This window comes from Ctenopharyngodon idella, chromosome 17, assembly GCF_019924925.1.
Source record: "Ctenopharyngodon idella isolate HZGC_01 chromosome 17, HZGC01, whole genome shotgun sequence".
NCBI classification, from domain to species: Eukaryota; Metazoa; Chordata; class Actinopteri; order Cypriniformes; family Xenocyprididae; genus Ctenopharyngodon; species Ctenopharyngodon idella.
Genome location: NC_067236.1, coordinates 22,631,698 through 22,648,171, shown reverse-complemented (window position 1 = coordinate 22,648,171; position 16,474 = coordinate 22,631,698). Strand labels below are relative to the sequence as shown.

The following is a 16,474-nucleotide window of genomic DNA, read 5'->3' as shown; positions in this document are numbered from 1 at the left end:
TACGTCTATAGTAGGCTGCAAACAAATCATAAGAACTGTTGGAACAGTAGAAAAAAGAGTGAGAGGAGTGTGAAAGTGTTAAGCCAAATAGTTTGGGGAAAACACATATTTACACATAGAATCTGAAACTTTTTTTATTCAATTTTGTCTGTAAGACTGTCAAGGGAAGAACACAGAAGCATTGTTCAAATTCAAAGTGTGGCTGCAGCTGGAATCTAGGACAATAAATTGATAATGCTCGAGCTCCGAGCCTAGCCTTCAACCCACTGCAACTGTCCCATAAATACATACGTGATCACCTGAGTTTTAACTATGGTATATAATACTTGACCTTCAACAGGCCGTGGGGCAGACCTCTCAGTTTGATGACTGATAACCATTTCAAATTCTATGACTTCATATGAACATGAGAAGATGCAATCATGTTAACCAGAGGTAGGGAATGACTGAGCAGTGGAAATGTTTATCATGACTACAGCAAGGTAATGTACTGATTCTCTTCAGTTACAGAGCAGCTTCTGTTAAAAGGGTGCGGCTTTTAGCTGTGGCTCGTGCTTTAGGATTCATATAAAACATCAACCATCTTTGGATTTAAATTGGCAAATGCTTGATTGGATCATTATTGCAGTGATTATTATGTTTCTACCATGGTATATATAGTTTATAAAGTTGTAAATATGGATATTTTTCTTACAAAAACCCATCACTTCACTTCAAACGGCCTTATTAAACCCCTGGAGTCGTGTGGATTACTTTTATGATGGATGGATGCACTTTTTTGGGCTTCAAAATCTTGAGCCCCATTCACTACCATTATAAAGCTTGGAAGAGCCAGGATGTTTTTTTAATATAACTCCGACTGTGTTCGTCTGAGAGCAGATAGTCATATACACCTAGGATGGGGCTTGAGGGTGAGTAAATCATGGGATCATTTTCATTTTTGGGTGAACTATCCCTTTAATATCTGCTAACACTTTATTTTGATGCTCCGCCAACAGAAATTCTACCAAAGTCTCTTTAAGACAAGTCATTTCACCATCTTTGAAACACCTCTCGGGCATGCAAATGCAGCTTCTATCTCTTTGAATGGGGAAACATCAAATTCTCCAAAGCTGTTCGTCAAGCTTTCGATTAAATTTCATATTTGAAATCACCAATGAAATCTGACAACAACTTGTTTCTAAACGCTTGAATCACGACAAAAAAACTGCATTTTTCAAGCTAATGTGCATGTGCAGTCTTAAGTGTGTGTTTCTATAGGAAGCACGCGTCTGACTGTTTCTATAGAAACCGGAGCTTCTAACGGCCGCTGCAGTGACGCACTGACTTTACCAATCAGCGATTGGCTCTTATTTAGAAGGCGGGACTTATTCCGCCATATTGTGCATTGCACTTTCTCCCATTTATAATAATACGAGTGCACCGTCTTTCTATATATAAAGTCTTTGATTCTGCTGACTATACAGTAAGAAACTTTGCAACTACATGTCAACTTATTCTACTCACCCAAACCCTAACACCTAACCCTAACCTAAGTCTACTACAACCTACTAACACTCTAATGAGTTAGTTGACATGTAGTTGACAAGTTACTTATAGTTAGTAGAATGTATAAAGTGGACTATCGAAATAAACCAAAAATTTTAATATGACATTTTAACAGTACTGCATTTTTAAATGTGTTTTTGAGCCTACAGTGTTTCGTTGCTCAGTAAGTCACAGATAGTTTGGTGAGCACATATTTAGTTGGTTTGGTAAGCATATATTTAGATTGCCCTCCTCTTTTCACTTTGTCTACTTGCAGATGTTATATAACCAGACAACCTTTGCTTCAGTTTTATAGTATACTTAACTTACGCCCACCTAGAGGCGCACATTCCAATATGGAGTGTTCAAATCACTCGAGCTGCGACAAATGTGACTTTTCTGGGGATAATTGGCTGCATTAGGTTTTGTACTAGGGAAACTAAAATTATTTTTTTGATGAACCACCACTGTGCTCAACAGGGCATTGTGGAAAGCGATGAAAAGAACATAAGAAGCTATATATGTATATAAAAGAGAATCATAATTGTGTCTTCTGAAAGTCTTTTCATGTGCGAATAAAGTATGTGTCACGTGATTAAAACACAAAATGAGGGGAAATTAGTACAACACAATAGCATCGGTGGGGATGGAGGAGAAGCTGTATTGACAAAAGCGCTCAATATTTTATAATTCACTCCAGTACACTCCTGCTTACTCAGTGATTACATAATGAAGGTCACATAATTGTTTAGGTTCATTTCTACAGTAAAGATCACTTTTGATGACAGACAGTTTTCTCAATTTTAGAGGCTTCGCAAGATGAGTGACTGGTTTGATAGTTTATATTTATGGCTTACTTGGCCAGTCATTTTCAGAGCAGTCAAACACATTTATTATAGTTTCAGAAATTGATTAGCACTTCACCTCACGCTTAATATTTCCTCTGTCAGAGCTATTTTAATTAAGAGGTGTGTAGGTGTACATGCTGTATCTACATGAAAATCAATAACCTTGTCTAGGAAATTAAAGACATTCACTCAAGTGGCCAGCACTGAACACATTTTTTCACATAAAGTTTATGTGCTTGAAAAAAATTCATTCACAATACCAGTTCTGGTGGAACTGATCCTCAAGTATGGTAAAGAACCTTAACCCTAATATTTTAGGGAGGAAAAAAAGAAAGAAAAAAATAAATCCTGATGTATTTACTCACCCTCAAGTGGTTTCAAACCCATTTGCTCTGAAAGATGAAAGAAGAATTTTTTTTAAGAATCTTCACACTGCACTTTTCAAACCTTCATAGGGAGACGTTGTCAAGTTCTAAAAAAAAAAAAGAAAGAAAGAAAGAAAGAACTGTAAATGCATCATAAAAGTGGTCCATATGGCATGTGTGCCATATTCAAAGTCTTCTGAAGCCATATGATGTTTTAACAATTCCAGTTCCTGGCATTAAAAAGAATTAGCAATAGCCTTTTCTTCCATATCATGACATATATCCGAGTGAAACGGCTTCTTGATTATGTCCACCAGGAATTGACTGCATCATTGTGGTTTGCTATTGTTGTGATGTCATGTGAGTGACAAGTTTTCACATCAGAGAAGAGATGTTGCTGCAAGAAGTTATTTTAAAGGGGACCTATAATGCCCCTTTTACAAGATCTACAAGGTAAGTCTCTGGTGTCCCCAGATGTGTCAGTGAAGTTTCAGCTCAAAATACCCCACAGATAATTTATTATAGCTTGTCAAATTTGCCCCTATTTGGGTGTGAGCAAAAACACGCCGTTTTTGTGTGTGTCCCTTTAAATTCAAATGAGCTGCTTTCCAGAAGAGGACGGAGCTTTAACAGCTCATGCTTCTTTTGCTCAACAACAACAAAGCTGGAGAATCTCACGCAGCCAAAATGAGGATTGTCAGTAACGGTGTTCAGCCTTACATTGTTCAAACCGGAGTCGGACACTGATGGAGAGACTCAGGAAGAAGTTACAACTTTTAGAATGAAACTGTTTCTGAATGGTTAGTGGATAAATTTATGTAGTTGCTGTGGAGTTGATTCAACTCATCGACTAACATGTGCCGTCATGTTAATCTTTTGTGCAAATCCAGTGTTGAATTGACCCTCGTTTGTGAAGCAGTCCGGCGTAAAATGACGCATGGTAACAACACTCTACTACAACAACTCTTCCTCTTCTCTAAAGCAGCCCAACATGGCCTCACCCCCTTTGTTGCTTGTTCCTGAGGGCAGAGTTTATGTCAATTTTAGGGTTTGTGATGTCACTAACCCGGGAAGAAGCTCGTTGTAGTCCCTACCAGCCGTTTGTTGTAGTCCTTAAAAAGCAATTTCTGTAAAAGAAAATATCTCCCTTTGCATTGAACTTTGAGTGTCGTAACTTTGCAGCAACATTACACACTAACTAAAGTTAAAAAAGTGAAATCATAATCAAGGACCCCTTTAATTAAGCAATATGAGGGCACATGAATAAAAAAAATGATGTGCACGGATAAATCATTTGTAATAAACACTGTAATGTTCCATTAGTGATTATTTTAATAGGCCTACTTGATAGGAATAAATATTTGGGGGGAAAAAAATAATTAAAATTCCATTGTCAAAGGATGTTATACAGTTTAATGTTAACAATAAATAAACGTAAAACTATTCTTGCAAAAGGTTTATTAATAAATGTATGATTAATTTTTTCAGTCTTTTTAGAGGTGGCATAAAAGCTCTACTGAATAAGTGCATATTTACACATTGTCATGAACAACTAATCAGTAATTACAATGATTTATGTATCATTTATTTAATTAGCAAGATGTGTTTAATTTACACACACACACAAAATGCACTTATGTTATCTTATTTGGACCTTATGTTGTAAAGATCTGTCAAAAATAAATAAATAATTAAATAACAGTTAAAAGGGTTTGGAACAAGCTGAGGTTGAATTTATTTTTTAGATTAATTAAAATTGTGATAAGAAGGAGGCACTAAGACCCAGAGGACAGCATCCTCGCTCAAACTAGAAGATCATGGTTATCAAAGCTGCAACTTTTGCATCAGAGCCCTATAAAAAGCAAGAACCCAGCGACCGCCTATCAGTGAAACCTAAGAAAAATTGCCGCCGCTTGCAGGCAAACTGTCAACCTTTTAAAGATGACTCGTGTGTGGACGTGAAGCAAGAGGAGCACTGAAGAGGATGTTCTTCCACAACTTCTGGGATGCTTTATATTGCGCAGCTTTGCAACTGTTATGTTCGAAGCTGGTTTTTATTTTTCTTAGAGAGCGAAGTTTGAGATTTAGAATGAAGCAGAAAGACATGTCATGTCACAGAACAAACACATCAACGAGCGTCTGTCTGCACCTGATGATAGAGCTGACAGAAATCATGAAGCGGAGAAAATATTGCTTTATTTTCAAAATATGAAAACACTAGTCTTCTGGGATGGAGCGCAGCGGTCATTTCAAGCCGACACCTGCCCAGTTCGAGGTTTTGAACAGCTCGACCGGCACCAATGTGACTTTAACACCTAAAACGGACGAAAAACAAGAAAGTTTCGCTTTCCAAGTCACCTTGGCATCAGTTCTCGGTCTCATCACTCTTGCAACGATATTAAGTAATGCATTTGTCATCGCCACCATTTCCCAGTCCAGAAAGCTCCAGACACCGGCGAACTTCTTGATCGCGTCCCTGGCCGTAACGGACCTCCTGGTGTCGGTGCTCGTGATGCCCATTTGCGTGCTGTACACGGTCACTCACGAGTGGACGCTCGGGCAGGTTATGTGTGACATCTGGCTGTCCTCAGATATAACCTGTTGCACCGCGTCCATACTTCACCTGTGCATAATCGCCTTGGATCGATACTGGGCTATAACGGACGCGGTCGAGTACGCCAAGAAACGCACCCAAACGCGCGCCGCGGGTATGGTGGCGACCGCCTGGATCATCGCCATCTCCATCTCCCTTCCGCCTTTCTTTTGGCGACAGGTGAAGGCAGGGGAGCTGACCAACTGCTCGGTCAACACGGACCACATCTTCTACACCATCTACTCCACTTTCGGAGCTTTCTACATCCCTACGCTGTTGCTCATCGCCCTGTACGGGCGGATTTACGTGGAGGCGAGGAAGCGCATTTTGAAACAGTCTCCCAAAAAAGCGGGGAAAAGACTCACTTCGGCACATCTGAGCACTAATTCACCCGCTTCGGTGGCTTCGACCTCTCCTTTGCATAGTGGAAGGCATGACCTTTGCTCGGACACCGCGTCTCTGGGCAGTGACAATCAAATTAGAGTAACTGTGTCCGATTCACTTCTGGAGAAAAAAAGAATATCGGCTGCGCGCGAGAGGAAAGCCACCAAAACCCTGGGCGTTATTTTAGGAGCCTATATTGTGTGCTGGTTGCCGTTTTTCATTTACACACTGCTGGTTCCCCTCTGTGAATCGTGCTTTTCCGCAGAACTCTTTAACTTTTTCACATGGCTTGGCTACGTCAACTCACTGATCAATCCAATAATATACACCATGTCGAATGACGACTTTAAGAAAGCTTTTCACAAACTCATAAGCTTTAGATGTTGCAGACGATAGTAAAATAAATAAGTATAAGGGATAATGGTCAGTCAGTCGGTCATTAACGCAAGTGATATCACGGCACTGTGTTGAATGCTTGATTCTGATAGGATGCTATACGTTTTAAGGTGTTGATTGTTCCTCAGTACCTTGCAGGGCTATGAAGCAGTTCCATGTCATTAGTCCAATATCACTTCGCCACATTATTAGCCTATTGTTTTTCAAAGAGCTATACAGCATAGAACAGGCCTATTCAAAGAAGCAGACAACAAATACCCGACCAAGCATTTAAATGACAAACAACATAAAAATGACAAATTATTTCGATCTTTCCTAAACTAATTAATCTAATAGCTTTGTTGTTTGTAATTATGTTGCTGCCTATTGACACTCCCGAGAGCCGCAGCGGACGCGAGTAATCACATTCGCGCTCCCTCCCTCTCGCTGTCACGCGCACAACCTTGGTTACACCAATAACTGCTTAGAAACTGCCCAAGCCAGTTCTATTTCTACTAGTTTACACCCTTTTGAATTAATAAACACGTTTCTAAACAAGAAAAATGAAAAAATAATGGTGTTTTTGGGATGAAAACTTGAAAAAGTATATTGAGGTAAACACTGTAATGTAACATGGTAGCCATGGTATACGCGAAATAACGGACTCCAGACCATTGAATTATTGGAAATTCACGTCGTGCCATATTACACCACCTTAATCCTGAGTCCTAATAATGACCTTCTGACTGCACATTACATGACTTGTTACACAGCTACTTAAACAAATGAATAAATAAATGGACATTAAATAATTATTGAGTTGATATTTTATTTGTTTACCTTGTAAAGATGGCAGAGAGAAAAAACAAGCACAGTTATATAGGAAACATGCAGGTTTCAGTCAATTAGACTGAAATCAGAATCAAGAAACCCATAATAAACTGTTAAGTGGGCCTCGTTTACCATAGTAGACGTAGGCTATACTCCTTCAAAATTCAACAGAATGTACAATGACTTTGGATTTCATAATAGTGTTTCGACAGCTTGTGGTCAACCAGTCGCTAATTAATAATGCAAAACTGTGTAAAAAGCTTTATTGTCTTAATTCTTTATTAAATGTGCAATTCAATTGCTCTTATGTGGTCACTGCCTATTGCTGCTGACTGGTCCTAAACTTAATAAATAAGCTGGGTAATCCATTTCCATACCTCTTTCTTCCTGTCTTACGGTTGATTAAACAGTACGAATATGTGTTCAGTATGCTTGAATAATGAAAAGAGGCCTATTAATGATAAATTCTTACATCTATTCTTGGTCCAAGCTCCCAAAATTGTGGGTGTTTTGGTCCTTTGTTTCCACTCAATAAGCATTCTGAGATGAAACCAATGGGAATTTATACTGAGGTCAAGTATTCACTGTACAAACAGATGCAGTACAAAAAGAGTTAAAGTGGACTGGATAGAGTTAAACTGACCAACCTGAGGTTCTCAAGATTTACGTAGATGTGAATTGAGACCTACTTTTAACCCAAATTGATTCACCTTCTGCTCTATATACGCTCATAAGTCATATTATCTGTCACTTGGCAATATGAGAGATCACAGAGTAACTGTGAATGACACGTCTACTGCAGGAGGTGAGTAATACGTCAAAGACGCACCAGAAAAGGGCTGAGGGGGAGATATATCGACCTATCAAGCCCATATGGAGGTGACAGGGAAGGATCACTGCAAAGTCGCAGCATTTCACGAAAAGGCATGTTTGATATTTCCCACAATTCCGCCTGTGTTTCCTTCAACGCTGATATTCTATGTCTAGTCATGGTGGGTATTGATTTAGTTATCATGCTGCGAAACCTCCTACAGTAGCCTGTGAAATTGGGGACATTTTTAAGCAGGGGGCCAATGGACTAGAAACTGACATGGAAATTAGCATGCTGATATTTTCACTGTTTTTTGGGACTTCGAGAGCGCAGACCCTTTAAATGCCTAGGAATTTGATGTGAAGGCCTAATTTTATACTATTACAGCTTGAATGCTTAACACCCGCAATAAGTGTAAGCTGTGTTGTCAGAACGGTTTAACAGTGAATCTCAAATGAGCTGGTGGGAAAGCAAGCAAAGTGATGGCATAATTTGTTTTTTTAAACATATTGGTCTTTTTTGAGTATGCTGATTAATATGTCTTTTATCATGAGTAGTATTAGAATAAAATGATTTGGACAGGCTTGGAGGAGCCGTTAATTATTTGTTTGCAGGTTTAATTAATTTGAATGTAATCTCATTTATCTTCTTCTGAGCCCATTAAAAGTAGTAGGTTTAATACTATGCAAAATCAACCTTGCTTTTCTGTCTTAAATCGTTGTTTTTAATGAATGTTGTTCTTTTTTTTAAAAAATATAATTAAAATTGAAATATTTGGTTAGAGCATATGACTCATTTCAAATAAAGTTTATTGAAGATTTTTTTCCCTCTTCATCCTTAATGTCCTCTAGGGATGGAACATTAATCACGAGCAAACAGAGAAGCACTCATTTGCAGGCATATGATGACCACTTGCCTTTGATAACATATGACCTTGATATAATCAACATGCAAATCATTCTGCCGTATATTACATACATGGCCTGCATATACAGTATGTCGCCTTGATAAAATCTGTGCTAATTATGAGAAACAGTCATTAATCACTGAACTTATGTTTTTAGCTTTGCTGGACATTGACCTTCATCATAATCTCATCTCTAAAGGTTTCATTTATAGGGGATATTCGTCCATGTCTGCTATTAAACACCAACTATTCCTTCGCAATTTAAACACGTCAAGCTGCTTTGCAATTACACTTTACATTAATTGTGCTAAATGGACCATATGTAATGATGTTAACATGTATTCTCATATACCACAGCTTAATGTTTGAATTAGTCTAACTGTGCATACTTATTACCAGTGTTATGTAATGTTGAGAAACCCATAATCAGATTACTCACCCTCATGTCTTTCCAAACCTGTGTGACTTTCCAACCCAATCTCATGTGAAAACATAATTATTTTACAAAGTGGCACTTTTAGCTTCATGTAGGTTTTTACAAAAAAAAAAAAAAAATGTAAGCATGAATGCCCACCTCTAAACCTAACTGATAGTGGGGCATGAGCAGATCACATACAAATCATCATACGAATACGAGATCATACGAATTAGCCACCAATTTGCCGAAACGCAAAATATGATTCTATACAATTATAGTGGATGTGGAAGATTGACTTTCAAAAATAACAAAAGATGGACAATAAAAGGTGTCCATACAACATTGCTACATTCCAAGTCATCTGAAGCGGTGAATGTGATTTTACCAAGTATAACATGGATCAACATCTTTGTTGATCCTGGAATGACATTTCAATCAACCAGATTTGAGGGACAAGTTTAGAGTTTATGTCAAGTTTAGGCTTACAACCAAGGTTAGGTGCTTCAACATCAGTGTTATTCACCTATCATTTCCCTCTGATTTTAGGGATAACTTATGGGCAAGGTTAAGTTTAGGGGTATGTAAGAAAAATGATGAGGACGTTGAAGATCTTGATGAAGAAGTTTATTGCAGCGTAGCAGTGACAAAGTACATGTAGCACCTTGAATTCATTGGCGTCGGAATGAACCCAGAACATCCAAATCTCAAGCCTTTTATCCAACCACTCTTCATGTAAATGTAGTTGCTCATGTATTAACAGCTGTGGTCTGTATGTTAACGAAGTTGTGGCACACCCTTATTGTCTGAGATGGTTCCCACTGTCCCACACCCATTCCCATTCTACAATTGATGACCATTTGCTCAGGATGTGATCAACCCAAATGGTGCAGAAACAACATAACGATTGACTTTCTTCTTCTCTGTGATAATTAAGCCATTTTGGGGATGAGCTTACATTCACAAATGGAATCAAGACACCAGTAAAAAAAAGATTCTCTGACAAGAATAAATGACAACAAAATTGTCATTTTTGGGTGAACTATCCCTTTAAGAACATGTGTCACTCTCTATATATTATGCTATATGCATACGTCAATCATGCGTCATGCCTTTTCCATAAATATCTATTTTTCCCTGATCGTATCTGTATATATAGGCCACGTTCACAGTTTTTGTGATTGACAACCGCATTTACTTACAGATGTGAGTCTTGAAATGTCTCGTTCACACAGCAACTTACAGTAGCGTCTGGAACACTGTCTGTATAAACGTGCAAGGAGAGTCAAGCCCGTATTCTCTTACTAGTAACCATAACGACAGTGACCAACGTAATATTAAAGATGGCGACGTCCACAAAACTGAAAAGTATTATCACTTTTGACATGACAAAACACCATTTGAACCGCGAGTTCATCCATCAAAACTTCATTAACCAACAGCAGCTTGTAAACACGCGCTGGCCAGAGTCTTTAGCCGTTGCACTCGCGTGTCACGTCCTTTGCGACGTCTCGCGCATGACACGGCATTTGAATTTGGAAAAGAAACACAAAACTGAAGGGAGCCGCTCCGGTGGAGAACAGTGACAGGATCTAACACCTTCAGATGACACACAGCTCACATCTCTGTCACAGTAAGCTACCAAAAGCGGAACCACACAGAAAACACCTTAGCAGAGCGGCTCTCTTGCACTGTATGACGTGACAGACAACTAGTTCCGTTCACACAGCGCGAATATTCCGAGAATGCGGTTGTGAGTCCTGAAAATTTACAGGTGTGAGTTCTGTTATAGAATGCGGTTGTCACTCCCGTAAACCATACTGTGTGTGAACGTAACCGTATTAAGGACTCAAATACAGGACTGACAACCGTATTCTGCTGCTGTGTGAACGTACAGTCAACATTTATGGTGCCTTAAAGGAATAGTTCACCTAAAAATGAAAATTATGTCATTAATTACCCTCATGTCGTTCCAAACCCGTAAGACTTTCATTCATCTTCGGATCACAAATATAGATCTTTTTAATGAAATCTGAGAGCTTTTTGTCCCTCCATTGACAGCGTAATTGATGCTTTAAAAAAGTTCATAAAGAGACTGTAAAACTAATCCATATGAATTGAGCGGTTTAGTACAAATTTTCTGAAGAGACTCAATCGCTTTATATGATGAACAGATTTAATTTAGGCTTTTATTCACATATAAACATTCATCAACTCACACATCAGTGGTGGTAAACGGAAACTCAAGCATGTTTGCTTGACATGCGAGAACCAATGAGGTTCATTCTCGTGTTACGCAGCACATTTAAGCTTCCGGAAGAGGTTTGTTCTCACGTGTCAAGCAGTTTCGGTTGAGCTTCTGTTCGCTGATCAATGTTTATATGTGAATATAAGCCTAAATTAAATCTGTTCATAATATAAAGCGATCGAGTCTCTTCAGAAATTTGAACTAAACCACTCAAAAGATGATCAAAGATGAGGGTGAGTAATTAATGACAGAATTTTCATTTTTGGGATAACTATCCCTTTAAGTGAGACATCCAGATTCACAACCCCAGGTTGTACCATTCAAACATCTGAAGTGTCACTCACACAAGGTTCTCTCCCTCTTTCCTGCATGCTCGGGTCTAGTTGTGCCTTTAACCCTGTGAAAAGAAAACTGCACCAGCACACTGCATTCAATGTCTGAGCTTTTCCTTTGCAAAATGCAAAATACTGGGCTTTACAGCTCATTTTCTGCTCACTGAAGTAATATTAATGCCTAAAAGTCTGCACTTTTTTCCCCCTTTTCTTTAAATGCCATTCCTTGAGATTGACAGATACCTATTTACTTAGTGGCTTATTATCAGTGTAATACTTTTTTATGGCTTTATATCTTTGCTGCGCCTCTGCATTATTCACCTCAGGATTACTAATTAAGCATGAATATATATTCACTATGTTCAAAAACAAGATTTTATGTCAGGAAACATTTAGGCATTTGTCTTACGAATGCTATGCAGATAATGAGTTTACCACAGGCCATTAATCCATTATATTTCTACATGGACTGAAACAGACAGCAATCATCAGTTCAGTAAATGTCAAGACAAAAAGTCATTAATTCTGATCCAAACACACACTCATATTCAGAGGAAACATACCTCTCTGACAGAGGTCTTCATCTTGACGTCTGACATTCATAGGCTTTAGGGAGGAAGTCCGCGCCGTAATGTCGGCATCTTTGAAGCGACACGTCGTGAATGCCACGTTATTCCAGTGCCTTTAATGACAATTCCACTTTTAAGCATTCAGTATAGCATCCGTCTTATCTTTCTCAAGGATATTTTGACATTTGAAATGGCACAATCTTGTCTCAAAGGAGCAGAGACTTTGCAAATAATGTGTTATATAATCTGCAGAAGTCTGGCCTGCTGTCTCACTGTTCTGAGAGATTTTAAAGTCGTTTCAGTCCTGTTAGCGAATTAGCGCTTTCTTATGCAACGCCTCTTATTAACAATTGAAGACACAATAAAGTAAAAGCACAAAGGAGATAAAAATCTGCTGGGGGAAATGCTCACACAGAAAGTCAACATGATGGATAAATTAATATCTGCTCTTCATTTACAAACATTTACATATAAAAGGTAGAGGTCATCCTTATAATCACACGATAATCCCTTCACATCGGCGGTTTGGCGGTGTCAGCGATTCTGATTGTGCCTGTGCGTCACTGCATAGCAAAGAGACTTGACTTTAAACGTGGATAGCATAACTGAGTGGATCAAATGTGATATGGTAGTAGTTAGGGCCATAAACACCATAGATGATATTTAGATTAGGGGACAGATTTACTGAACAGGGCAAATTACTGTGAGAGTGCAATTTCAAAAAAGCGCAGATGGGAGTGGAACGTTCTGCACATGATCTACCGATGATGTGCAAATTAAAGAACACAGACACAGCCGGATCATTTCCATTATGACCAATGCAATCTACCAAGAGCAGTGCAATTTAGCGTCTGGTTTAAGACATGCTTTTTTTTAGGCGGTAAATAATGCCGCAAATACCAGTAAATTGACTAGTGCAAACCTTAGTAAATTACCTTGCACGATTCATTTAAATACTCTCCTCCCATAAATTTGCGTCTGATAGGGAAACTCCTTTCCATGCCTGTCCATGCCTTTTTAGTGCTAATTTTGCTCATTTTTTAATGCCAAAAGAGGGTTTGCACTAGTGCAAGCTGTTAGTAAATCTGGCCCTAGATGTTTTCCAGTCGTTGACTGAAAAATGGAAGAATTTTGCAAAGAATGTCATCAAACAAATTTGACATCAAGATATGACAAATGGGATGACATTTAATGGCACATCTTGAGTGTCATCAAAGTAGATGGGGTCTATTTTGCGATACAACCATCTATTTTGCTATAATTTATTAAAAAAATTGATTGTTTTGTTCAAGCATGATCATTTGTTACATAAATCTATGAAATAAAAATGTCTATACTTGCATTGTATGGCGGGAAAAATGTCCCCTAATGCATCTCAGTAATTGTAAGAGCTTTTTTCGAATCATGTCCATGGGGATATTGTGTTTTCTCTTATCAGGACAAATGACTGTGGCATTCATGGATAAAACCACATATAATTTCTCTCAGATTTGAAACATGCTCCTTTATGGTAAGCTGTTTTCAGATCTACCCTAGTAAGCATGCAGTATCAGGGGAAATATGTTCATCCATTAAACGTAGTAGTTTCAGTGCTGACAATGCTGCAACATAACCAGCACTGCTATTCTGAGAGGACTGACTCGTATGCAGGGGTGTAAAGTACTTGAATAATTGCCCTTCATTTCTATACTTTACATTATGGCATTTAGCAGACGCTCTTTTGCAGAGCGCCTTGCAAAAGTGCTTTAGCATTGCATACGAGACCACTGTGATTAACAGATGGCAGACAAGCAATTTGGAACACTATCAGATATATAAGAAGTGCTTCCTGGACAAATAAACAAGCACTGTTAGAACAATAGTGCTGTGTGTATTATTTGAAGGAATTTATATTTTACCAATGTGTGTTTGTATTTTTTTTTTTTTACTCTTTACAATTTCATCTAGACATTAAAAGTAGTAAGTAAATATTATGCATATATAGTATATCACTCTAAAAAAATGTTTGACCCAATGTGTTGGGCAGGTTTTTAACTCAATGATTGTTTAAAAATTACTATATGGCTGGCTTAAAATGAACCCAAAATAGGTTTCGAATTAAAAATCAGACACATTTGACCCAGACGCTGGGTCAAAACAACCCAACCACTGGGTCAAAACAACCCAATCGCTGGGTCAAAACAACCGATTTCCTGGGTTAAATTGTTAAATTGCAGGGTTAAAACAACCCAGTCGCTGGGTTAAAAACAACCCAACCGCTGGGTCAAAACAACCCAATTCCTGGGTTAAATCGCTGGGTCAACACAACCCAATCGCTGGGTTAAAACAACCTAATTCCTGGGTTAAATTGCAGGGTTAAAACAACCCAATCGCTGGGTCAAAACAACCCAACCGTTGGGTCAAAACAACCCAATTCCTAGGTTAAATTGCAGGGTTAAAACAACCCAATCGCTGGGTCAAAACAACCCAATTCCTGGGTTAAATCGCTGCGTCAACACAACCCAATCGCTGGGTTAAAACAACCTAATTCCTGGGTTAAATCGCTGGGTCAAAACAAACCAATCGCTGGGTCAAAACAGCCCAATTCCTGGGTTAGATTGCAGGGTTAAAACAACCCAATTGCTGGGTCAAAACAACCCAACCGCTGGGTTAAAACAACCCAATTGCTGGGTTAAATCGCTGGGTTAAAAAACAACCCAATCGCTGGGTTTGTCCAAATTTAACCCAACTTGGGTTATTTTTAACCCAGCATTTTTTTGAGTGTGGGCATCATGATGTTATCCTCATTTTAAAATTATTACACACTTCAGTTCAAAGACTGGGGTCAGTAATTTTTAAAAAGAAATTAACACTTTTAGTCAGCAAGGATGCATTAAATGGCAACACTTTATTTTAAGGTGACATAGTTACACGTTACTACATGTACTTACTATGTAATAACAGTACATCATGCATAATTACAGGAAACTAACCCTAAACCAAACCCTAACCCTAACCGTAACTCTATAATAAGTACATGTAGTTAATTAATAGTGCTCAGTACTTGTTATTTGAGTATTTGAGTAAGTACAATGTACGTCACCTTAAAATAAAGTGTAACCCATTAAATTGATCAAAATCGACAGTAAAGACATTTATAATGTTACAAAAGATGGTTACACTTTATTTTAAGGGGATACAGTTACATTGTACTTACTCAAATAAGTACTGAGTAATATTAATTAACTACATGTACTATGGAGTTACAGTTAGGGTTTGGTTTAGGGTTACTTGTAATTATGCATTATTTATGTTATTACTATAGTAAGTACATATAGTACCGTGCAGTTTGGGGATTTCTGTGATTTCAGTTACCCAAATAATTTATGTCAAGTAAATGCAGTTCTTTTACACATCAAAGAGTCCTTTTCCACAAATATATTAAGCAGCACAACTGTTTTCAACATTGATAATAAGAAATTCAACTGTAACTTATAACCTAACACAATTTTAAACACAGTAAATGATTAATCTACTGCATAGACTCCTATATTAAACAGTCAAACTATACTATGAAGCAGATTCTGCTACATTTAATGTTCACCAGATTCAGGTAGACAGGTCTGCCCTTGAGCTATAGCACAATGGGAAAACTGTGATTGAACAAGTTCCTTTTAGTGCATCAAAGTTACTTTAATGTGAAAATCTCTACTGTCTCATAAGTCAGTTTCAAACAGTAAGAAAAAAATACATTTTTTAACGTTTAAATACCAACGAAATGAAAAAACTGTTTTTCTTTTGCTCAAGTATGTTTTGGCTAGATACTTAGACTTTTAATTTCCCATTTACTTTTTGAAAAATGATGTCAGTTCAGTCTAACTTTCTGTTTATAATAAAGAAAACCGCAATGGCTAAGCAACTGGAACAATGGCATTAAAATATATTAAATATGATTGGCCTCTGTAAATGCTCCGCTGTCATTATGTCACACCAGCATGTGGAAATGTTATTTGGTCAATGACTTGCATTAGTTCTGAAAATGCTTTCATTTTAACATGACATCAAATCTTCAAGGACGCTGAATTCGGTCTGCTAGGAGCGAGAGTCAAATTTGAAATTCTTCTCTCCACAGCACAGAGTCATTACTCCAGTCTGCTGAAGTTTCCTGGGGGCAGCACATCTCAGCTCTTCATAGCACATATAGATTTAGAGTGGCTTCACTGGGCACAGTCATAAATATACTGCAGGAAAAGCATTTTGCAAGGCTGCATGATGGCTTGTATGAAAACG

The 16,474-nt window shown here is 38.0% G+C and overlaps 2 protein-coding genes across 5 annotated transcripts in view; one reads left to right on the top strand and one right to left on the bottom strand.

The window, feature by feature from the left end:
* Positions 1-16,474, bottom strand: part of colec11 (collectin sub-family member 11) — a 59,738-nt gene that overhangs the window by 24,758 nt on the left and 18,506 nt on the right. For 3 of the 4 annotated variants that reach the window (XM_051867106.1, XM_051867104.1, XM_051867105.1), the window contains exon 2: positions 2,741-2,847. The exons of the other annotated variant lie outside the window; for it this stretch is intronic. The gene's annotated coding sequence lies outside the window, so the exon portion shown is untranslated. The remainder of the gene's footprint in view (positions 1-2,740; positions 2,848-16,474) is intronic. 4 annotated transcript variants of the gene reach the window in all.
* Positions 4,601-7,291, top strand: htr1b (5-hydroxytryptamine (serotonin) receptor 1B). The gene has a single exon (XM_051867101.1). The coding sequence runs from the start codon at positions 4,971-4,973 to the stop codon at positions 6,111-6,113; it is 1,143 nt and encodes a 380-aa protein (XP_051723061.1). The 5' UTR covers positions 4,601-4,970; the 3' UTR covers positions 6,114-7,291.